Genomic DNA, 24,823 nt, shown 5'->3' on the forward strand with positions numbered 1-24,823 from the left:
AGAGCGGGCTGAGTGTGTACAAACTAGCCTACTGGACCTGCCTGTCAGCCTTCAGGCACTGCAGTCACCTGCAAGGGACTCCCACAGGGCAGGGTTGATGTTGCCATGTCATGTTTGCCGACGTCTTTGTAAGGCAGAGTTGGTCTACCAACAGGTTGGTTGGTGCCTGTAACTATGACCCTGAGGGGATCCTGCCATCTTCCATTTCGTGAATATGACCAAGTCAGCACAGACGTCACCGAAACAGGAGTGCGAACATGCAGGGAATGTGGACTTGGGAGAGTGCATCTTTGAGGCTGTCCTGCAACCTGCTGCCCAAAATATTTCTGACTCAGCACATGTGGAAGGCGTTGAGGCATCAGGTTTGGTGTTGCCCTCTGTTTTCCTGAAATTAAAGGCTATATGATTTTGAGAAGGGGTCCTCCAGATGTTTTAGTTGGTATCTTCCATTATCCTTGATCATTGGCTCTGCTGCCTGATGGGAGGTGACGTGTGGAGGGTAGATTCCTTCTTTTGCTTAGTGGCATAGCAAAGCCAAGGGAATACCTTTTTACCTTACCTTACTGGCAGCAGTAGGATCATGCTACACTCATAGCATTTCACAGAGCCTCATACATTTCACAAACTGTAGTATCATAGCAATGCAACAGCCCAGAGCATCTACCAATAAGTAGACCTCAGAGTTAAACTGGGCTTACTTTCAGGTGTGTATAGAAAAGCAGCATAAAGTGCTGTGTATTTTTTATAGTTTTGATTTTATATTTTATTATATTTGTACTTTGGAATGCTACTTCATGTTACTTTAGAATAAAGACCAATAGGATAGGGTCTTAGATTTGTACCTAAGTTGGGAAGAAGTTACCAGTCTTATGAACTGTGGTTTTCAAAATACCTATATTTATGGGGGGGGGGGGATTCCATTACATGGTAAGATTTATACTCTATTTGTACACTGTCCTGGGATCCCATGGCATGAGGGCAGCTTTAGAAATACAGTAAATAACAACTGGGGGCAAAATCTTAACCCCTGGATGCTCATGTCAGATGGTAATGGGATGGTATGCAGGCCTATCAGCTGATGAAGAGCACCACTGGTGCGGGTGCATGGTACCAGTGGCTCCAAGTTCTGTGAGGGCAGGTGTGAAGATACTGCTGCTGCTACCCAGAGAAGCTCCCCCCCCAACCCCCCCAGGACATTAGAGGCCTTGGAGCTCCGAGATCCAAAGACCCGTAGGTCCCTGACATCTATACAAGCCTAACACTAGTGCAAGGGAAAATGTATGAAAACCACCCTTCACCCATGTAGCAGAGTTTTGGATGAGCTGATAGATGGATCCATCTGTCTGTTGCTCCCTGTGAGCCAGGTAACCATGGCCATTATAAACAAATACAGCATAACATTTGAATGACCAGGATTTCAATATCTCTATTCAACAAAGAGGAGGAAGACCAAACCAACACTTTTCATCAGTATAAAATTATATTTGATTAGCAGCTTATTCATTGAATTTAAATTTTATTACCTCAGCAAATGGTACATTAGAGAAAACTGATTTAAAAAGTGGAAAGAGATCCATAAGACACTCAAGGAATTTAATGGATTACCAAGTATTACATGCAGAAATATGTAAAGATGATTGTTACACTGTCCGTCAAGGCACTTCTCCCACACTACAGAATTTTCTTAATAAAAGTGTAATGTTTACCAGCAGTGTTTACAATACAAAAGGCATATATACAAAATGCAATATAAAAGTAAACTTGAATAGTGCCTTTCACTGGAGGGTATATTAAGGCATTTTAAAGTTTTACTATCAGATGTTTACCCAAATATACCATTGCTTTCCTTTGGCTGCATTACAGCAAATACTAATGTCTTGTTTAAAATACGAGAGATCTGCAGCCAAAAATTAACAGGTACTTTGGGTAACAGCAGCAGCATCTATGAACCCACACACACTGCATACAATATCAACAAAATCCCCAAAAAACTGGTTCTCCATCACAGCTTTGCATACTGCAACAACAGATTTTTTTTTAAAGTCTCCAAAAAAGAGAGAGAAGTTTTAGTCAAACATTCTGTAAGGTTGGTTACGAATAAGGTAGAAAAGAATCAGCAAGAGGGCCCGCCCAAGGAAAGAATGTAAGCAAATAGTACAACCGTATTTACAATGCAATTACATGATTATAGAACATTTTATATAAATACAGGTCATATGTGTATGTGGAAAAGCAAAGCAATGACATTTTTAACGTTTTAACTGAAAAGTTTATTTAGAAACCAAGTGTGGAACAAGTTTATGTTTTCTCTCTTTTGTTCGGTCCCGTCACAAACTTTTTTGTTGAAAATACTACAAAACTAAAAAAATAGAATTTCTTCTACGAAGAAAAATGTAAATTGTGCAGTCTATAAAATATTTGAAATTCACACCAGAGACTACTTTGAAAAAAGTATGAGAAAATCTACACATGGACACAAGGCAACTATAACATCACAATTGCTTATGAGCGTATCTTCTGTTTTTCCAAGGGCACAACTTGGCAATAAAGACACACAAACTGAAGTACATTGCTAATAAAAACTGATGCTACAATAAATCCAGTCTGACTACTGCTAAAGAATAGGTCCACCAAGACTATAAGTCACAAAGAGTGGGAAAGCATGACATTGTTTATATGAGGACTCTCACAAACACCAGTTATCCTAATTTAGCACTCCTTCCCCAAGAAAAAGTAGCATTTGTTGGAATGTTTTGGATGGACAGTAGGGAACAAATGAGGCAGAATATTATTTTTTAAATGTTCCAAAATGCAGAGTCACACATCACATTCATAATTTCTCTGCATATAAATATTAACAAGCTTAATTAAAATAATTAATTTGGGGTCTACATTTGTGAATGTTACATCATCACTCCTTAGCTGAAAACAGTAATGGGCAAAATTTAGAAAACTTAACAGGCCTTATTTGTGCACCTAAAACTTTTGATATATTCTTAACATTTGGATTATTATTATGGTTAATTTTTATTTATCACTTGCCCTTCAACCTAAGGTCTCAGGGTGGGTCACAACAATTTAGAATACAACTTTGTAGTTTGTTGTAAACTTTTTAATCACAAAAGTAGGGTAGGTTCCACAAATATACATCTCAAGTATATTCGAAAACTTTGTAGTGAGGGTCCCAGACACACCTCTGTGGGGTGGGAGTTCCAGTTTAGGGGCTGTCACCAAGAATGCCCTCTCTAAGCCTCGCCCAAAGTTCTTGGGGGCAACAAAACTATAAAGAGAGGCCTCCTCTGCCGATCTTAACACCTGAGGGTCTGCAGGGAAGGAGATGGTCCTTCAGGTATATGAGGCCTAAGTAGTTTAGGGCTTTAAAGGTAAACAGTAAAGGACCCCTGGATGGTTAAGTCCAGTGAAAGGTGACTATGGGGTGCGGCACTCATCTCGCTTCAGGCCAAGTGAGCTGGCGTTTGTCCACAGACAGCTTTCCGGGTCATGTGGCCAGCAGGACTAAACCACTTCTGGTGCAACGGAACACCGTGACGGAAGCACCATTTACTTTAAACACTAACATAAACACCTTAAACTGGGCCCAGAAATGAACAGGCAACCAATGCAGCTGTTTAAGAAAAGGGATTATATGATTGAAAATGGAATCCCAGCCAGTAATCCTGATCAATTGAGCTTACTAAGTAATCTTTAAGGGCAGACCAATGGAGAGTGCATTGCAATGATCCAATTGGGAAGTTTCCAGGGTCTGGAATACAGTGACCAAATCATTTATTTTCAAAATAGTGCATAGCTGGAAAAAGGCACTCATAGCCACTAAGGCTACCTGAAACTTCAGTTGAATCCAAAACCCCTAAACTATGGACCTGCTGCTCCTAGGACAGGGTAACCTCTTCCAAAACAGGCCAGCTCCTGGACTTGAGAACTCGGGATACATAAGATCTCTCTGTTTTCTCTATGAGTTTAGATGATGAACATTCTGTTTTGAAACTGAGAAAGCAAGTTCACATGTGTACTTAGCTGTAGATAGCAGTTTAAATTTATCTGGCTTTAGCCAGGAATATATTATATTTTATTGCAGGACAAAAAACAACAACTTGCCAGTTTAACTGGAACTCCTATCAATAATAAACAAGGGACAACCTTCAAAATCCTCTTTAAAATAGGACTTTTTATTTTTACAAAAAACACATCTCAAAAGTTAGAATAACTGTACACTGCATCCTATATAATGCTAAAGTTAGACATTCCAAGGTCTGATTCACACTTCAGCTCCAAACACAGAATTTATGTTTTGTAGTGTAGAGGAGCAAGACAAGACTATCTGGCCACCCACAGAACTTTCACAAGATTCTCTAGTTAAGACTAAAAGCTTTATACCAGCTAAGGGAGGGTGCATGAATTGGTTTTTTTATACCCATCATATGTAGGACCCACACAAGGTAAATTGTAAATCAGAATGTTAAATGATAAAGGTGCTGGAGCAATTGGTTTTCTTGAAGACAGATATCTATATGCATTTTGCAGTAGCCTATACTCAATGAATATTACTGTTTTTAATAGAAAAATATTAAACATGCCTATTGCTCAAGAGGTAAGCAGGCCAGAGAATGGTCTAAAGGGCACAAGATCTGGTTCTAATGCTGAAAATAAGCAGCCCTGACCATGTTAAACTATATAGGCACAAGATTATCTAGAAGATTCTTATGAGCCATTTATGTCATTATCAGAGGAAAAGCAAGGAATCATAATAAATAATAAATTAACTCATTGCAAAAGAATAAGCACTAATCAGGGAAGGAGATTCTTCAGAGCATATCACATTATTTTTCACAACCAGAGTGATATATACATATTCTTAAGTAGTTGTATGACTACTACAGGATGTTGAATCTGCTAATTCTTCAAGGGTGAAAAGGCTAGCATATGGGTTTGAGAGGGTAACTATTTGTGCATCTCTGTGTTAGAGAGCAGGACGTTTAGAATAATCTGTGCAGGGGGGAACTGCTTTCTAAAAAAAATCAAGCAAGCAAAATTGTATGATCTGCCGTTTTTCCTTTAGTTTAAAGTAGCTGGCTCTGGGATGAAGAACTATTTACCTTCTACAATCACTGAGGTACAAACAGATTTTGTGGGTACAACAGTTACCTGCAACAGCAGCATGTGCCCTCTATACAGGAAACAAGAAATATCTTCAAGCCAACATGTACCATGGAAATCAGGATTTAGCCTATTATTCTTGGAATGATAAAACAAGACGCTGCAACTTCAAAGGTATCCCAGAAGCAGTCTACTGGAGAGATAAAATTATACCTAATCCCCAGTAAGCAGGATTACTAGTTCAGTACAAATTAGTTAATGAATCTGGGAGTAAGGAACTGAACCACCTGTTTCAAAACAAGCCCTTTGGTTTGAAATGATACAGCACAAGGACAGTAATAATGGAACTGCAGGGAACCTGGTTATGGCGTTTCTTACAGGGATAGGATAATAATTCATAGTATGTATGTATCACAGGAACTCAAGTGTTTTCAGTCTTTTCCAATGCAGGATGAGATCAACCAGCAAAGACATTTTGTGATAGGCCAGTATCACTCTACACACACGCTCCCCCCACCTCAATTTTATGTTATGGCACCACAAAGCCAGTAATGCTTCACAAAATAATCAAGCAAAATTAAAATAATTACTAATATGTGGACATCATCATTTATTGTCAGAAGAAACACAAACATTCCTATGCATGTTTACTCAGAAGTCAGTCCCACTACATTCTCAACAGTTTACTTCTAAATGGGTTTTGGATTATAATCCTATGCTTCTTTGTTCCAAACCCACAACCCCCATAGAGTGCCAGAAAATCCCTACTAGTTTACTCTCTGCAGTCTCATCTAGAGTGAGAATTTGATAAATAGTCAGGAAAAACAACTATCAGTTTAGTAAGTACATGGTATTAATGATATTTGGTCAAGCTAAGGCAATTTTAAAAAATGAAAAATTATGGGAGGAAAATAAATGTATGTGGTCTATATACAAATAGACAAGTCTCTAATTTCCTAAAGAAATTACAGTTTCCTAATCTGAATACTTTACAAAGGTGTAACTATTTATTTTACAATTTATTTTTCCTAACATTACTGTTTTCTATATTCCTCTTTAACAATGCTGGAAAAAATGAATGCTTGAAAAAGGACTTCTGTATTGATAGGGAGAAAAAAAAGACAGGAAAAACCACTAGATCAACAATGATCATGCATCCTTTTTCTCCACCCCAAGTGCGCAGAAAACCAGCTTTCCAATTGTTTTTCAGGTTCTCTTGTAGCATACATCTTGGAAATCCCAAAGAATGGTTTAAGTCCTCCACTAAATATAAACTAGATCATGATTTTGGGCCTCTCTTCTGGTCCTCTCCTCATCTTCATCTGATTCTGACTCCAATCTATGGCAATTATTGTATTCATATTCAATAGGCTTGGGATAGCTGTAAGGGTAACCATTGTCATCAAAAAACCTTCGAAATGTAAATTCATAAAAAGCATGTTCAGGATGTTTGCCATTTTTATACCACCCATTAAGTGTGTCATTTACATTCCCTTCCTTATCCTCACTCCATAACTTATCTGGGTCAATTGGATCAAAATTTGATGTGTCTGTGGGATGCGTAATTTTAGGGATGTAGGAAGCAGGTTGCTGCCGCAGATCACTTGAAAAATCAATAGATTTAAAAAACGGATGTGCTTTTATTTCATCTGCACCATTCTTGCCTAAGCGGTCTTCTGGCCCACGGCAGAGCTTAATAATAAGGTCAGATGCCTCTGGCGTTAGTTTTGCTTGCAGTGGAATGTGCAGTGATGTTTTCCAATTGATAACCTTTAGATTAAAAACACAAACAAGTGCAACAAAATTAGAAGACTGTTTCAGTAATAAAACACCTAACCTCACCAACAAGTGAAGAAACACTTCTGAAACACATTCGAAAGTAGATTTTCCTCTGATACCTTCATCTGTGTTTCCAATGGTGTTTGTGCCAGGAAGGGAGGTTGTCCAACAAGCATTTCAAAGAGAATCACCCCAACACTCCACCAGTCACACAGCTGTGTATATCCTGAAACAAAAGAAAACTCAGTAATTCAATATTTCAATAAAAATTCTAGATTTAATTTGAGAATACACCAGCTATTTTTTCCATTTCTTTTTTTTCCATCATGTTTTTCAATTTTCTACTGCATGTAACTTTATTTTCAGGTCTTAAAAATGGGCTGATGGTTAGTGATGCTTTTGCATGTGGCACTTTAATGTGTATGCAGTTTGGCTTGATTCAATTTCAGAAATGTTGCTATATTCAATGCTTATATAAATTATTGCTGAAATGTTATTGAACATAATTTGTTTTGTGGAAAGGCAGCATACAAACAGAAGTCTAATCTAATTATTATGCAGCAGGACTGTTAAAAGTCAGGAGCTCTATCACACGTAGCACAATGATACAAAATTTAAGATCATAAAGTGTCACAGTACAGTCGTATTACAATGTTACCTGTATGATAAAAACATTTTGAAAAAATGGTAGGCTCACCAAACAGGGGAAAACCTTCATTGTTCATGTTTGCGCTTGTAGCTGAAATGAGAAGCTACCTTAAAAATAGGTGCTTTTTCTATCTAGGTGTACTTTACCACAAGCAGAGGAATCTATACAATGTTGGATAACTGTGATCTTCCCCTATTAGGATGAAGAGTTCTTCACATTGATACACTATGTTGTGTTACAAAATATAGCAGCATAAATTGTCATTTGTATCACTGTATACAGTCCTGTATTATAGCGGTGCTTCCTTATTCTACCAGTTTGCGTTTTTGGGTAATCATTTTCAGAAACTAGCACCAAATTACTTTGCCAAGGAACAACAGGAAACATTTACCTGTCCGCAGCAATACTTCTGGTGCAATATAATTTGGTGTCCCAACTAATGAGTGTGCCAGACAGCGCTGGTGCTGACGTGCTGCTCTACGTTCGAGTGGCTTCAACCTGTCTCCACATCTACAGCTTGCTGGATCTCCCCATTCATTACTGAAATCCATGCTGTCCTGACGTGGGTGGTCACCTGCAATAGAAAACATTTTGCAAACCAAAAGAAGCAATTGTGAAGGGGGTGACTGGGAAGCAAAATCTTGCTCATCTTTGCTGTATATGTACAGTGGTGCCTCGCAAGACGAAATTAATCCGTTCCGCGAGTCTCTTCATCTAGCGGTTTTTTCGTCTTGCGAAGCAACCCTATTAGCGGCTTAGCGGCTATTAAAGGCTTAGCGGCTATTAAAGGCTTAGCGGATTAGCGGCTAAAAGGCTATTAGCGGCTTAGAAAAAGGGGGGGAGCGGGGGGAAATCGGAACACTTGCAAGACGTTTTCGTCTTGCAAAGCAAGCCCATAGGGAAAATCATCTTGCGAAGCAGCTCAAAAACGGAAAACCCTTTCATCTAGCGGGTCTTCCATCTTGCGAGGCATTCGTCTTGCGGGGCACCACTGTATTTTAAATGATGTCATTTCACAATAGTCATTAATATTTTTTGAAGTGGGACAAGATTACAAAAGACATCTAATATTATATAATGGGTGATTGAGACTACCTCTGCTTTGATAATGACTTCACAAAATGTTATGGTGCTCAGTCAGGCAGCAATGTGGAAAACCTGCTAGTAAATACAGATAAACGCTGCTACTATATATGCTAATATGCAGTAACAAAATTGCTATTATTGCAAACATTTCTCTTACCACTCTGGTAGTATTTGGAATCATGTGTCCACCGAAAGCCAGTACAAAGCCCAAAGTCAGTCAATTTGATGTGGCCATCACGATCAATCAGAATATTATCTGGTTTTATGTCCCTATGAATGAATCCCATCTTATGGACACTTTCAACTGCGCAGATCAGTTCTGCTATGTAGAACCGGGCCATATTTTCTGGGAAGACCCCCATTCTAATTAACAGACTCATCATATCTCCTCCTGGAATATAGTCCATAACGAAGTATAAATTGTCTTTATCTTGGAATGAATAGTACAAACGAACTACCCACTCATTATCAGCTTCTGCAAGGATATCCCGTTCAGCTTTAACATGAGCAACCTGATTCCGAAGTAACACATCCTTTTTACGTAGAGTTTTTGTTGCATATAAGGCATTTGTATCCACCTTTCTTGCTAAGCACACCTCTCCAAATGCCCCAATTCCAAGGGTCTTAATCTTAACAAACATTGATTTATCCATTTTTGCCCGTTTCAGACGGATGTAGTTAGATTCCTTTTGGCATAACATTTTCCTCATTTGATCCTGGGCTTCTTGGGATAACCCAACCTATGCAACAAATATGAAATTTGACAAGTAAAAAAAACGAAGAATTGCTCATGGAAAATGTCTACAAACTCAGGTTTAGGACAAACAAAGCACCAGTCCTTAAATAGGAAATAATGCCTCCATTTTTATTGTTTTAATTTCTGTATTGCAATATGTTAGGAGTCAATGAAAACACTTCAGAACAAATATGACACAAAATGTAGTTTTCAGGAATGGTTAAAAGGCGTGATTATAACAAAGCCATACACTAAGAGCCATGCACAATGAGGCTCAGGATTTAAGGACAATTGGTTTGATGAGGGTCTTGACTGATGAAAATAGGCAAGCTGAACACAACATTCCGTTACTGCTAAGAGTTTGGGGGACAGGATGGCTTTGACTACTTTCCTTCATAGACATGTTCTTAATAGTCAGCTAAAGCTAGATCTCATTCACATTTCTTCTGTTTACATGACAAGCAAAGTAGTATTCTCCCATCAGGATTCAAATCTTACTAAAGAAACTGCACTATTTCTTCCCATGTGACTTTCTACCCTTCACTGTTAAAGGACTCAATTTATAATTGTGTTGAACACAATCTTTAGAAGAAAAGGAGGGTGGAAAGTTATACAAATAAGTGTCTGGCAAAATAAGTAATGAAATTACTAAATAAACCAGCCACTTTTAAGTATACAGAATTAAGTAAAATACAAAAGTATGATTGTATCATTATCCCTGTGCTACTGCAGACCATAAATAATTTTATAAAACAGGAAAAGGAAGGAAGATTAGTAATCTGATATAAATACATTTAAGTACAGTGAAAGAATACATGCTTAATTCAAATGCAAATAAGCATGCAGGGTCCCTAAGAAAGAGTCCATGCTATTCTGTAAATGCAACACTTGTCTCCAAAATATTACTTGCCTACCCAGTAACGAAGGGTAGAGATGTCAGGAAAGCTTCCAACACCTTAATAGTTAAATCAGCTGTTAGTGAAAGTGAAAAGGAAAGAGACTAAGAATGAACATGTAGAAAAAGCAAGAACTGGAATTTGATTTACACATCAGTTAGTTTACTATTACATAAAGATACAATTTAACAGGGATATTTTTTGAAAACAAAACTGCACTTCTAAAGAATGTCACAGAAGCAGAGAAAGGTGGTTCACCCTTGATTCCAGGGAAAGTGTAAACTAGAAATTAATAACATGCAGCTGAAATTCCAATGCTTATTTTTAACACGGGTAATAAATGCAATTCCACTGCTTTGTCAAAATATATCTGTCTGTAACAAATCAAAAGAACTCACAACTGATTAAAACAGTTCCTTCCTACGTCACATAATTTTGGAGGGTATACAGTTGTTGTTTTCTTTCAAAGAGGCCTTTTACATTCCATCAAATAGCTTAACATAAAATTAGCAAGATTAAGGAAAACCCTTATATCTTGTTAGCCTGTATTCATCACAGGATTTATTAAATCTCTCAGTCTACTGAGTCACTTACTTCTAGGCTCATGTCTGCCACAAAAAATAGCTGCAAAGCTCAGATTTAGAAGTAATGGTCCTAGCAGAATCAGTGTTGCTAGAGTTTGGGGGAAATAATACTTCATCTCTTTGGCACATTCCTAGGGAAGCTGTCTGCTTCTGACTACACTTGTGTATATCCTTGGTTGGCCACATATAAATAAGTTTCCGACTTCCCCATTCCCAACTCTCATGGCATCAACAATTTGTTTCTCTTCTGAGCAATAAAGTTGAAAGTCGGCATACTGCATTTTTAGATCACTTGTTTCTACCCATTTTCCAGTGCTTCCTGATTGCATGCATTCCTTTTATAGTTTCTTGAATGCACCAACTTGGCTTCAGCAGACATAAGGAGATAGGTTCTTTTTTTAACCAAGAACCCTGTTTTCAAAAAGTAAGGTAGGCCTTTCCTACAAAGGTATAGAAAAGGTAGGCCTTTCCTACAAAGGTATAGACAATGGCTAGAGAGCTTCAAGCTCTCCTGTGATTCCAGCCTGATACCCTGATTAGAGCAGCATTATTGCTGATTGTTAGAGGAGCTTTTGGTTTTTCAGGGTTTCCCCCCTGCAAATGAGATTCCTTCCATTAGGACAGGCTTCCTCAACCTCAGCCCTCCAGATGTTTTGAGACTACAATTCCCATCATCCCGGACAACTGGTCCTGCTAGCTAGGGATCATGGGAGTTGTAGGCCAAAAAATATCTGGAGGGCCGAGGTTGAGGAAGCCTGCATTAGGATCTTTAAGTTTAAGAGATATGTAACAACACCTGTGGTCTGAGGCTGAATTCTACCACTACTACATTAAAGAGAGAAACAGAGTGAACAACAAGAATCCATAGGACAAAACAGTATCCTGGAAATGCTGCCCTGGGACTTTAATTGAAGGTGAAAGTATAAATTCTGCAAATATATTATGGAACTGAATTTGAGATTGTACAGATACAGGCTTAGATCTTAGGCTCAGAGTCATTTCTGGTAGTCAAACAGCAACTCAGGATCAAAGCCATTTATCTGCTAGGTATAATATTTAATTATTTATTTATAGTTTTCAAAAGAGAGTAAATGTAGAACTATAACAAATGCTACATTCCTACAGAGCTAGACTATCATCAACTGTGCACATGGAAGAGGTAAGTTAGTAGCATATGTCACAAACGCCTGCTATAGAAATGACCAAAAAACCTGAAACAGGTCCTTGCAGGAGCTTAAGTATATTTTGCTCATGCAACATTACTTCAGAAACAATTTTTTATAACTTTTCTTCCTAGACACAAATACCCAACACATCTACCTTCATACTGTTGCATGATATAATACATATAAGGGAAACAACTCAGATTCAACAAATTATCTAAGTATGAATTTTGGGGGCTGTGGCAAATGATAGTATTGCATCTAACAGTAACGGCCAATGTGGTTCGCTAGAGCCATAGACATGTCCTTCAGACACCAACACTGCTGCAGCTTACCTGGCCATCATTGGAGTGGAGTGTCAAAAAGTCGATCTGGTACTCCCATTGGTGCATTCATGGAGCCCCAACCTCGCTGATGCTCCACCTAAACACTGCCCTGGTATGCTGCAGCAATGGTGCTGCCAGGAAGATGGCTCCACAGTTCTAACCCATTACACCAGCTGCTCCTGGCATTTGGGTATAAAAGATCTCAGATTCAGAGTGTTTGGCCATGAGTAAATCACTGAAGGTCAGCCTAGTGCACCTCAGAGATTTGACACAATGATATAAGGCTTGAAAAACATTCCACACAGAAGCAACACAGAAGTAGGAATTAAATAATTAAAAGGCTTTACCCGCATCATTTCATTTTCCAGTTGTTTCTTACGATGGAGTCGCTGCTGGTGAGATTTCAGTATGTTTTCGACATGCTGCTCCATAAAGAACTTAAAAGCCTGAGGAGAATAGCTCTGAATGCGGGACTCCCTTCTTTCTTCATCTCTCTTGTTTTTCCTAACAGGGACTGGTGAAGTTGTTATTTGCTTCTTTTCTCTGTCCATTCCCTCGCTGTTCTCATTCTTTTCACTTTCTTCTTCCTTAGGGAAACTGGGCTGATCCTCTTTGCCAGGCTTTGCAACAGAATCGTAAGGAGTGACAGGTGGATTTGGGTGTAATAAATGCTTAGGATAAGGTGGTGGTGGACCTTGATATGTTGGAGCCTCTGGCGCAGGTGACAGGACTGCCATATTTGTACATGGTCCCTCAGAAAAGGAGATGGGTTGGACAGCCTGCATTGGTTGTGACATCCAAGAAGGGTGAGTAGGAGCTAAGGCAGTTTGCAGCTCTGGTTTCAGTACACGCATACTTTTTACTGGCTGCTGTATAGGAGCTGGAGTAACAGCAGTTACTGTGGTGGCAGAAGTCTGTGAATTGGTAGCATGACTTTGTCTGCTTCCAAGAGGGTTATTGAAGGAATTTGACCTTACTGGAATATTAGGTTGCCAAGTTGGAATTTCATGCCCAGAGGACGATTGGGGCCAGGATGTTGGGATTCCAGGAACATTTATATTGTACAGCTCCATATTGTGGCTGTTTCTGTTTGGAACCATCATAGACTGAGGAATGTTCCCATTAGGATATGATGGGGCTGCAGAGCCTCCTGCTTGCATTTGCAAAGGTGTGGGGCTTTGCTGGCTTGCCGGAGACATGGGGTAAGGCGGTGGTGGTTGACGATTTGCTGAGTTACCAGGCACAATATTTTGATGAACAATATAATCAGTCTGACAATTGCCATTTTGTATTCCAGCCCTTCCAGATGAAAAACTAAATTTGTTGTTAACTGAACTTTGCATGATTATTGGTTGCCTGCCAACAGGAACAGAATTAATACCTCTTTGTCCCTGTGTGGAAGGATTCATCGATGACGGATTTATAGGTTGCGGAGGATAGCCATCTTGCCATGCCCCTGGTGGCACTGGAGAAATGCGAGAGATCATATATTCCATGCTACCAGAATACCGTTTTGTCTGAGAATTTGTTTCCCAGGAAGGAGGAGGTGGAGTTGTTCCTCTGGGAGGTGGAGTTGTTCCCCTGGGAGGTGGAGGAGGAGGGGTTACACTCCTTACTTGAGGTGGAGGTGGCGGATTTGCTCTTTGTCCATTACCAGGATGAGCCTGAGCAAATCCTGTTATTCCAGAGCCAGACAAGGGTCTTCCTCCATCAGGCTGAGAAATGGGATTCTCGGAATGAAATGCCAGGCCATCTACCAATGCAGGACCATGTCTCTGAGGCACCAAGGATTCTTTAGAACCTTTCCAGCTCTGCCTGCGGTTGACTGACTGCTGCACTCCCCCTATTTGTTTTAAAAACAAAACAACAGTATGCTTTTTATTACACAGTGCACTGTTATTTCAGAACAGGAATTTCATAGCATTAATAAATGTAATGTTTCATGGAAACAGAAGCAAACTTCAAATATAACTTTGAATAAACAATATGAATGATTCATTTGAGTTTAAAAACATTAATTAAAAAGAACTTACTTCTAGGAATAAGGGGCATGAACTAATTCAAATTTATGCACAGAAAAAGACTGGAAGATCCTAAAGAGTTTATACCCTCAGGCATGCTTTCCCCAACCATTTTTTATTTTTAAAAGTTAAGTTTATTTTCCCTCTCTTGGTTGTTTTGTTGGGAGGCATTGTCCATTTTTTTAGGGGGTATTGCCTACTTTGTTTTATTTCTTATTTGAGGAATTAAGAGACCTGACTGGGGTGGGGAGGACCCGAAATATCACAGGTGTTTCTTCTGGATATTTTGTGTAACTACATATTACAAACAACTGCATGTAACTGAGCCCAAACAGATTTTTCCCCCCAAAAGGAAAGCAGCAACAGGAGGACACTATTTTTCCTATCCAGATATTTATTTGCACCAAATTGTTCCTATGCTCAAGAGGCTTTTCTCTCTTTTGTGGTTAATTTCTGAGTATGATAGGACAAAGAAAATTGTGGAACTCCACAAGAAAGTCTCTGGGGGAAGGAGGCATTTGATTTTCAGCACAGACATGGCAGGTGGAGAATAGACTAAGCATCCCTCCCTCTTACACTCCTTTCCTGAGGCAGTTTTTCAATTTATTTTTTTTAAAAGGTTTAGTTATGCACATTTGAATATAATATGTTAAGTAACCCATTGCTGTAAAACTTGGTCCAGATCTCTATGTATTGCCTTTCTCCAGCTATACCCAGTTTTCCAGATGCCAACCCAAAGGTGGGAGAGAAATGGGGCTGGAGCTAGCCAGATGAGATGAGGAAGCATTCTCAACTTACTTCCCTTCTTTGTGCAGGGGCTTCCTGGTGTACTGAGTTAGAATGAAAGCAATAGCAAAAAGACACCCCCCCCCCCATTTCAACAAGCCTTTAATTAAATACCCACTTCAAAAGTTAAATAACACCATCTTCGTCCAACCCGATGTCAAAATGAACTGAATACACAAAATTAATTGAGCTGCAGTAGTTTGTTGTAACATTGTGTAACACTGAACATAAAATTTTGTAGCATATATAAATGAAAATGCTACTTTTTAAAAAGTCTTGTCTTTATTGTTTGGATGTTGAACTTCCAAAGCTTATTTCTCTGTCCTCTGCCATAAGATTTCCAACCACGGCGGAAGTGGCCAGTTTCGCATCTTGTTTCCAAGGCCATATATTAGAAGTGGTTTAGTCATTCTGGCCACATGACCCAGAAAGCTGTCTGTGGACAAACGCCAGCTCCCTTGGCCTGAAGCGAGATGAGCGCCGCACGCCATAGTCGCCTTTGACTGGACTTAACCATCCAGCAGTACTTTACCTTTTTTATCTTTACACCTACCTGGTGGTTTTGTGCCAGCGTTAACAGGTCTAGCTGCTGCCGCTGCCATTTGTTCTCGCCGAGAATCTTGGTAGCTCATTTTACTTATGAATTCAATTGCTGCTTCTATACTGCGGCTGTTGGTTTGTCTCAGAGCTTGTACAACCATATCCTATTTGGAGAGTGGGAGGAGAAAGGTTTTAAAATAAAACCTCCAATAACTCACAACAAAAAAGGGTGGAAGGAACACATTCAAACCTTTAATGCACCATGAAGATGTCTAGGTAAGATCTAGATTTCAGTTCCCCAAATGTGGCCTAATTTGCATACTATGCAAAGAATTTGCTAATTATGCAAATCATGTGGGCAGTTGGGAAAGGATGTATCAACCGTCTCCTGCTGGTATCTCCCTCCAAATTACACCTTCTAGATGGCAGGGCTTCTTATATACTTTTCCATGGAGAGTATAATTTAACCCTCAAAGACTAAATAAAAATTCAATAGATTTTATATATTGTAAGAATTCTAAGACTGCAATCCTTTTCTGGGAGTAAGCCCCAATGGACACAGTGAGTCCACTTCTGTACAGTATATGGTTGAATTTACAGTTTAAGTTATTATCAACTCTCTTGCAAAGGCTGATGCATCCTTCGCAGTCTGTCCTTTTTCTTCTGCACGGAAGTGCCTTACTATATTTCTATCCGTCTCTGTAGCTTGGTGATTCTTTTTTTGTCACTCCTTAAGACTTTTAAATGACATTTTATCTAACTCCAATACTGATAACTGTGAAGTTGAAAATGCAATACTATCCTATTCAGAAGTAAATTCCATTAAATTCAGTTTGGCTTACTTTCAATAAGCAGGTACAGGATTGTAGCCTTAGGCTTCTTAGTGCATAGTGTTGTACAATTAGCTATTAAACTTGAGGCAAACTTTCCCTGAGCTCTATTAGAATTTAACATTTATTCTTCCTGGTACAATGTATTTTAAGGTTGGGGATTAGCAGTGTGGGAGAAAGTGTGATGCGGGATTAGGAGGAAAGAGTGAGTGTGGGGATTATACTGATGGCAGGGTAGGATCAAAAGCACACTGAGCTGCTTCTTTCTCTCTCTTTAGAATACATAAGAGAGTGGTCTTAAAGAAAACACAAGGCAGACAAAAAAGAGGGAGAAGGGGGAAAGGTAAAGATAAAGGTAAAGGTCTGAGCTCTCTCCTGACTCAAGTCAGTAGACTGAGGGAAGGTGCTCTCCTTTAGAGGGTAGTTTTGCCTGATTTCAATAGCTCCACTTTCTGGAATAAACAGGAGCAGCAACCCAACTGAGGATATATTCATCCACCAAATCCATTCCTGCCACCCAGACAAAGGGATGCCTCCCAGCTGCAAGGGAGTGGGAAAGAAAACAGAGGGAAAACTCTCCCTTACATCATGCAGTACGTTTCTCAATTCAGTGGTGTATGTTGCAGGCAGCAGAAATAGCTGCAAGGGGATATCTTGCCACTTTCCCTTGAAACTCCTAGTCCCTAGTTCATTACATATTCCTTTCACCAGTGGCAACAAAAAAGCACTGGGTGTGAGAGAAAGTAAAGCAAGAGGTGAAGACTATGAGAAGACAAATACAAGATAGATAAGAGGGTGTCCATAGAGAAGAGGTTTAAGAAAAGGAAGTGACAGATTAAAACTGTCTCTGATAAGGAACTCAATGAAGGTAATTCAAACAACAACCAAGACAGTGGCCAAAATGAACTAAATCAGCAGCAGAGTTAAAAGGATGGAAGAGACCAGAGAAAGCTGAGAAGAGCAAAGCTATAAAGCTATAAATTAATAATTAATACTACACCAGTGCCTTGGCAGTGGAAGCGGACAACAAAAAAATACATATTAGTTATATTTACCGTATTTTTCGCCCTATAAGACACACTTTTTCCCCTCCAAAAATGAACAGGGAAATGTGGGTGCGTCTTATGGGGCGAATGCAGGCTTTCCCTGAAGCCTGGAGAGCGAGGGGGGTCGGTACGCACCGACCCCTCTCGCTCTCCAGGCTTCAGGAAGCTATCCGCTAGCTGTGGGAGACCCAGCTCTCCCAGGGCTAGCGGAGAGCTTGCCTGCACCCAGAAGCTTGGGGCGCGCTGAGCTCCGCACGCCCCAAGCTTCGGGATTAGCGCAGTGCTCCGCTAGCCCTGGGAGAGCCCCGCGGCTCTCCCAAGGCTAGCGGACTGCTTGCGCGCACCCAGAAGCTTGGGGCGCGCTGAGCTCGGCACGCCCCAAGCTTCTGGTGTAGCGCAGCGATCCGCTAGCCCTGGGAGAGCCCCGCGGCTCTCGCAAGGCTAGCGGACTGCTTGCGCGCACCCAGAAGCTTGGGGCGCGCTGAGCTCAGCACGCCCCAAGCTTCTGGTGTAGCGCAGGGGTCCGCTAGCCCTGGGAGAGCCCCCCGGCTCTCCCAGGGCTAGCGGAGACCTTGCCGGCACCCAGAAGCTTGGGGCGCGCTGAGCTCAGCACACCCCAAGCTTCGGGATTAGCGCAGCGCACCTGGGGGGGAAATAATTTCCCCCCCCTTTATTTCCCCCCAAAAAACTAGGTGCGTCTTATGGGCCGGTGCGTCTTATGGGGCGAAAAATACGGTATGTTTGAACAATTTTTTGAAACAGCTTGAATAAAGAGAGGAATTAAAAACAACTTTAACTTTAAAGGAGAAGAATGATGCAAAGTAAAAGAAAATAAATATAGTGTACGTAAAGAAGTAGAAAAGACCAATAGCCCAGTTTGGCAAACGTTAAGAGAAAGCGAATGGAAACACATCTCGCCAGAAATAGCAAAAACTCAAGCAGAGTTATCAGAAATGGAAACAAATATAGAAGTGAAGCTGAAGGTTCAGCATAAAACAAAATAACTAACAAGATTGTGAGGAAAGAGATAAAGAGAAAATGATCCAAAGCAGATGATTGACAGACTCCAGAGAAGAGAGAAATATGGCAAAGAGACTTCCTCTGGTAAGCATGTTAGGAATGCAGCCTCAAAAACATGATGCATCTTAAAAGTATACAAGTTACACTGAAAGAGTTGGGTACTTGGGCTGATTTGTTGCACCATCTAAAGCACTTGAATTTTATGCACTAATGAAATCCCAAAAATAATAAGATACAACAGAAAACACAAAAAGAGCAACAGTGTATAAAATAATCATCTCATTAACATTACTTATGGTATTAACTTTAATCAAATAAGAGGTTGCTAGCAATCTGAAATGCTTGTGGAAAAGACCTGAACCACAATCAATAAAGAAAAACAAATCCTTTTGAAAACCAATAGAACTAATTATAATCACTAGAAAGCCAAAGTTATACACTCTGCATTTCTAGACAGGAACATTAAGCTTATACTAGGAATGTGCATAGGAAGCAGCAAAATATTACCTGCAACACTGTTTTCTGAGTCCCCAATAACAAATTACAAGCAAAACATTCACAAAGATTTCATATGGCTTTTGCACTATCATTAATATAAGTAACCACTTAAATTTGTTATTTTACCTCATCAAATCCAGCAGCTTGTAGATCTTGCAACATCTGCCGATTAACTTCTGATGTTCCTCTTGTTGAAGAACTTGTTTCATTTGCAAAGGGAAGCAGAGAATTTCGAATTTCTTGTAATGCTTTATGGTAGGTCACAAATTTAGGGGGATTTCGACCCTGTCTGGGATCATCAGTTGATATTTTACCCACATTTTGCTCAACTTTTGCAGCTTCAGAGGGCTTAGGCAAATTTCTAAGGCTTTCTCGTATTTCTTGCAACATTTGCCGGCTGCTACCAGTGTAATTACTGGCAGGAAAAGTTTTTGGCCTCATTTGTCTATAACCTTCTGGCTTCTCACTTCTCTTCATGAAACTGTATAACCTTTAACGAAGATTCACCTTCAATATACTCAACAAGTTGGATGGCAACTTCAAAATTCACGGTTGACCTTGATTCCAGGAGGATAACCATTCATTCAAACCTAGGTCAGCCACCCTAAATAAATAAATGTCATTGTTATAACATTTTCCAATTGTTGTTTTCCTGCCAACAGCAAAATCCTATGCATGCTTAGTAAAAAATAACTCCTGCTGGGATCATTTGGTTTTACTCTCAATTAAGTGTGCATAGGATTGCAGCCAGAGTTTTATTTACATGTTTGTTTCCAAATGATTTGATCTGACAGCTTTAGCAAAATGCTTTATTCTTTATAACCTAGCTTGAATTGAGGGAAGCAGGCATGGAGAGACTCTATAAAGAAGACACAACTTCAGAGATATCCATGTATAACTCACCCAACGTAAATGTTCTGTGTGCTGTCAAAGACTGGGGATACTGCTGGTATTGACTGCAGACTCTCAAAACAAACTAACCAAGTCCAAGACTATTATGCAAAAATTCAGACCTCTTTTTGCAAGAAGTCATTTCTGTTGGGGTAAATTAAACTTATGTCTAGTTTGTGGAGAAAGAAATATTTTAAATTGCTTTTAAAATGGGGGTGAGGTGTCCTTGAAATGCACTTTTGGAAAAGCTTTGTTGGAGGTTTACTTTCAGTAGCAGTACTCCATTTTTCCCCTCTGAAATTTTTAAGTGAAGCTAACTCATCTGGTGCACATCTGGATTTATAAAACACAACATAACTACCATTTTCTCTGCTCTACAATAGGCTTTTGCAACTGCACACTCTCTGAAATGGACAAGTATGTTATTGGTCTCCGAGCCTCACCAATCCTCAGTGAAATGGATACTTGAAACTTTTATTCCTATTGCAAATTTAATGAAAGTTCATTTTGATACCCAGATCAGGCTCCAAACTGGATTTTCCATTCCTAGGTAAGTTACAGCTGCTGAAAATTTGCTTCTCCTTGCAGCTGTTTGAAGGCACAAGAATCCAGTGAGGAAAAGGTGGCAATTCTACTTGTCCCCCAAGGCATCTTTCTAGACTAGCAGCAGGATTACCAACTTTATTTTCCTGCTTCCGTGAGTTTAGCAGTAGCCTGATATGAAAAGCAGGGTTTCTATGAAGGCTGTACTCCAATGCACTTAGGAATAAGGCCACTTCTAAGTACACTGGCTGGAAACTGCTTTCCCCACAATTGATATAGACATGTTATGAAGAGCTTCAGCATGTTAAGCTACTGTCAAAGGCACAGGAATGCAATCCAATATATACTACTTTGGGAGCCAGTCATATTCCATTCAATAAGTAATCATGCATTGGATCGAGCTGCATGTGGCAAAATAACTGTTCCTGAAGGTAACATTTTGCTGGTTTCTCTATAGGAATGATGTAGTGTCACTATGTAATGACTAATTATATTTCTGAAGTAGGACATAGTCAAGATTACTAACACAATCTTACTCAGAAGTCCCACTTTGTTCAATGAGGTTTACCCTAAAATAAGTGTGTCTCACAAAACTGTAGTACAGTACTTCCCCTATCTTTAGCTCCATCTCGATGTACCTGGCCCCACCTCCCAATAGCTGCCCTATCCTCTTTCCCTCTAGTCACCTCTGGGGTTAAAGGGCCCTTTGGAGATTTGGAGGGCATGTAGGGGAGCTAAGGGAGCAAAGGAAGGGGAGTCCCATTGCATACACAGAAATCTGCTGCACAATCAGGTGGACATCACTAGATGTTGTCCTATATATTTGCTTTCAATGAAGGATGTTCAAGGTAGTGCTAAGAACATAGGCCATCAATCCAGTTAAAATACTGCAAAGATAGTAGGTACACAAGAGGCAAAGACCTGCAGGACTATCCACTCACCTTTTAAAAAGGACTACCTACTTAAAGTCTGCATTTTCAACAAAATGATCTACTTCTTCCCACTTAAGTCAGTGGACAATCCAACATTGATTTTAATGAGCCTCAACAGTCCTCAATGGAAAAAAAGAACAGCTTCTAAAGTTTTTATCCACACTTTACCAATGGCACATTTAGTTCCACATTTCAAATGAGGTGTGGGCTTAAAAAACCCACCAAAGTATCAGCTACACTGCAATTTGCTTTTGAAGCATAGTGCTTTCAAAAGCAGTAGTGAAAGAATGTGGAATCCACACCTGTAATAAAGAAAGAAAGAAATCCTACTGGGATGGCCAATATGAAAATACCTCTTTGAATAGGAATCAACTAGAAATGCTCAACACTATATGTGAACTAAAATATTACATGTTGTATTAACTTATTTTTTAAAAGCTGATAGGAATTGGCTTGTGTCCCTTCTGTTTTCTTTCAATATATTAAAGTTTAAAACTATTTTTCTCTTCCTGCTAAATATCACTAAAGGTAAAGGTAAAGGGACCCCTGACCATTAGGTCCAGTCGCAGACAACTCTCTGGGATAGCGGCGCTCATCTCGCTTTACTGGCTGAGGGAGCTGGCGTTTGTCCGCAGACAGTTTCCAGGGCATGTGGCCAGCATGACTAAGCTGCTTCTGGTGAACCAGAGCAGCGCACGGAAATGCCGTTTACCTTCCCGCCGGAGTGGTACCTATTTATCTACTTGCACTTTGACGTGCTTTCGAACTGCTAGGTTGGCAAGAGCAGGGACTGAGCAACGGGAGCTCACCCCATCACGGGCATTTGAACCGCCGACCTTCTGATCAGCAAGTCCTAGGCTCTGTGGTTTAACCCACAGCACCACCCGCGTCCATCACTAGTCATGCTTTAATTCACAAAGAGCTGGATTCAGACCTGCCATGTTACAAATGAAAAAGGCTTCTCTAATGGAAATGTGTTGATTAAAGGAAGCTGCTGCTCTGCAAACTGGACATTCTTGCAGGTAGAATGGAGATGCAGTATTTGCTGATTCCACTTAAGAGTCCTGAGCGCCAAGTTATTGTATTAAAATTTGAATTCCATACAATTTTAAAGAAATACTTCAGTATCTAGGACAGCACAGTACAATTGCTAAACAAATAGAAAATCATTAAGTGGTCTGCCAAGACACTCAGCAATTTTCAGGTGGTCCGGTCCAGGAGATAACAAGTTTGGAAACCACTACCTTAGATCACAAACATACTTGGGAGTAAGCCCAATTTAAATAAATTAAACTTGAATAAACATGTGTAAGATCAAGCTGTTAGGAAACCTATAACAATGGAGCAAAAGTCCAATAGCTCATAAATGCCAATGCAATACTATAAACCAGGGGTCAGCAAACCTTTTCAGCAGGGGGCCGGTCCACTGTCCCTCAGACCTTGTGGGGGGCCGGACTATATTTGGGGGTGTTGGAATATGAACAAATTCTTATGCCTCACAAATAACCCAGAGATGCATTTTAAATAAAAGGGCACATTCTACTCATGTAAAAACATGCTGATTACCGGACCATCTGGGGGCCGGATTTAGAAGGTGATTGGGCCACATCCGGCCCTAGGGGCCTTAGTTTGCCTACCCACGCTATAAACTATGAGGACAAAAGACACAGCTAACTTTTATAACTGTTAATACCTACAATCATTATGTCGCAAAAACACCACATTGAGGCACACTTTTAAAACAAAAGAACAGTAATCTTTTCATTCCTCCCCCCTTAAGTAAAATTTATATATCTGAGATTCTGTGTTTTTTGTTTACAATATTCCCTCTCTCCACCCTGGGCACAAGATAATATAGTATGCCATCTAGGCAAAAGTTTGTCTATTTTATTATTTGTATAGCATACAGCAGAATGTTAAGCACCTAATATTTAATAATGACAATCAATACCAAAATACTTGGAAGTGGAGCTGTGGTTTAAAGAGAAAAAAACTTCAACTGCAGGTTTTTCTTCACAATTAGGCTATTTATGACTATAGATCAGTTCAACTCAAAAGTGCACCTAAGCAAAGTACTATACAGTACTGTAAACCAGAAAAAGAAAAGCCTTTCAGCATCATATCAGTTAGATAATGTTCTCTGTTAAGTGATTTGATCTTGCAGATTAATCTCAGATTCACATTGGTGTTATACTTTGAACAGGCATTCTTTTTCATCTAATCATTATTCCAAGCAGTAAGATGAAACATTTAAAAAATTATAATACAGATCTGGCTGGTTGGAGAAATAGTAGGCAGGTTTCTAAACAATTCTGATCTGCCCTGGGAGAATGTTAACTACTACCTTTCTTTAATTATCATTTTTTAAAAACCAGTCAGCAAGATAGAGAGATCTGACAGGAAAACGAAATTCCAAACAGAGAAATAAAAGAGAACAGCTACTTCGTAAAGACGTTGCACTTACTTCTCGTCAGCACGGCATGAAAAAGTGGGGAACAGATGGAGAGCAGGAAATAAATAAGGTGGCTGCAAGCGGGTGTCTAAGGTTGAATGGGACGGATGGTCTAATAAGGAACGCCCACGACACCAAAAAGGCCAGAAACCTGCCTGAGAGAAGCTGTACGGAGACGGAGGAATGCGGGGGGAGGAAGGAGGTGAGACGCTCACCACGCAAGGGAGGCAGCGACGTTCTTGCCGTGGCAGCGAAGGACCCGTTATAACACCCCAGGCCAAGGCGTGCGGTGCGCAGGGCCTTCCCCATTAACTAGCCACCGAGTTTCCTTCCCTGAGGCGGAACTGCAGCCAAGCCTTCCTACCCACCTGCCTGAGGGAGGAGGAGGAGACGGCAGCGCCTCAAGGCGAGCGATTCCCAGAGGGGCGGGAGCGGCGCGTCTCTGCAGCGGCCAGTAAAGCTTCGGTCCCCGGTGCTGATGGCAGCAGTTGCTCGTCCCCTCCCCCCTGCAATATCTCCCACCCCCCTTTTTTCCGGGGTTCAGTTCCGGGCCGCCATTTTGTCGGAGGGCCTGTCGCCCAAGGTTCCCGGATGTAAAACCTTTTCCCGTCTTCCTTTGCGTGTTTCGCCGGCTTCTGGCCTCCTCCTCCTCTCCCCCCGCTTTGGAATGCGAGGAGTCAGGAGCCTCCGCCTTCTGGGGGGGGGGTGCGGGTGATGCAACTGGCGAGGGAAGCCGGGCCAGGCGAGCAGTGGGGAGAAAGCAGGTGCGTGCCTGTCTCGCAGCGCCTGTGAGCTCCCTCTCACCGAAGGGAGGCGGAGGAGCTGGCAGTGCCAACGAGCAGCAGCAGCCTCCGCTTGCTTCTGCCCGGGAGGAGCACGCAGCGCAAGCGGCTGCTCAGGCGGGCGAGCAAGCGGGCCAAACAGTAGGGC

General features: G+C 40.6%; 1 protein-coding gene across 5 annotated transcripts; it reads right to left on the bottom strand.

Annotated features, from left to right (window-relative positions):
- Nucleotides 1-1,572: 1,572 nt before the first annotated feature.
- On the bottom strand, nt 1,573-24,564 carry LATS1 (large tumor suppressor kinase 1). Of its 5 annotated transcripts, none has more exons than XR_014523518.1 (9): nt 24,262-24,475; nt 19,202-19,679; nt 15,695-15,845; nt 12,682-14,177; nt 10,280-10,337; nt 8,787-9,369; nt 7,935-8,117; nt 7,014-7,120; nt 1,573-6,885 (listed from the first exon to the last, which is right to left on the bottom strand). XR_014523518.1 is itself a non-coding variant. In XM_083493944.1 (8 exons), exons 2-8 carry the CDS (start codon nt 19,550-19,552, stop codon nt 6,379-6,381), a joined length of 3,378 nt encoding a protein of 1,125 aa, XP_083350070.1. In that variant the 5' UTR covers nt 19,553-19,679; nt 24,262-24,564; the 3' UTR covers nt 1,573-6,378. The 5 variants fall into 5 exon arrangements, 3 of the variants coding, with proteins under 3 accessions (XP_083350070.1, XP_083350071.1, XP_083350072.1); XR_014523519.1 differs by having other exon boundaries at nt 5,713-6,885; nt 23,906-24,400; XM_083493944.1 differs by lacking the exon at nt 10,280-10,337 and having other exon boundaries at nt 24,262-24,564.
- Nucleotides 24,565-24,823: the final 259 nt, after the last annotated feature.

The sequence above is a fragment of the Podarcis liolepis genome, assembly GCF_965112155.1.
Source record: "Podarcis liolepis genome assembly, chromosome: 3".
NCBI classification, from domain to species: Eukaryota; Metazoa; Chordata; class Lepidosauria; order Squamata; family Lacertidae; genus Podarcis; species Podarcis liolepis.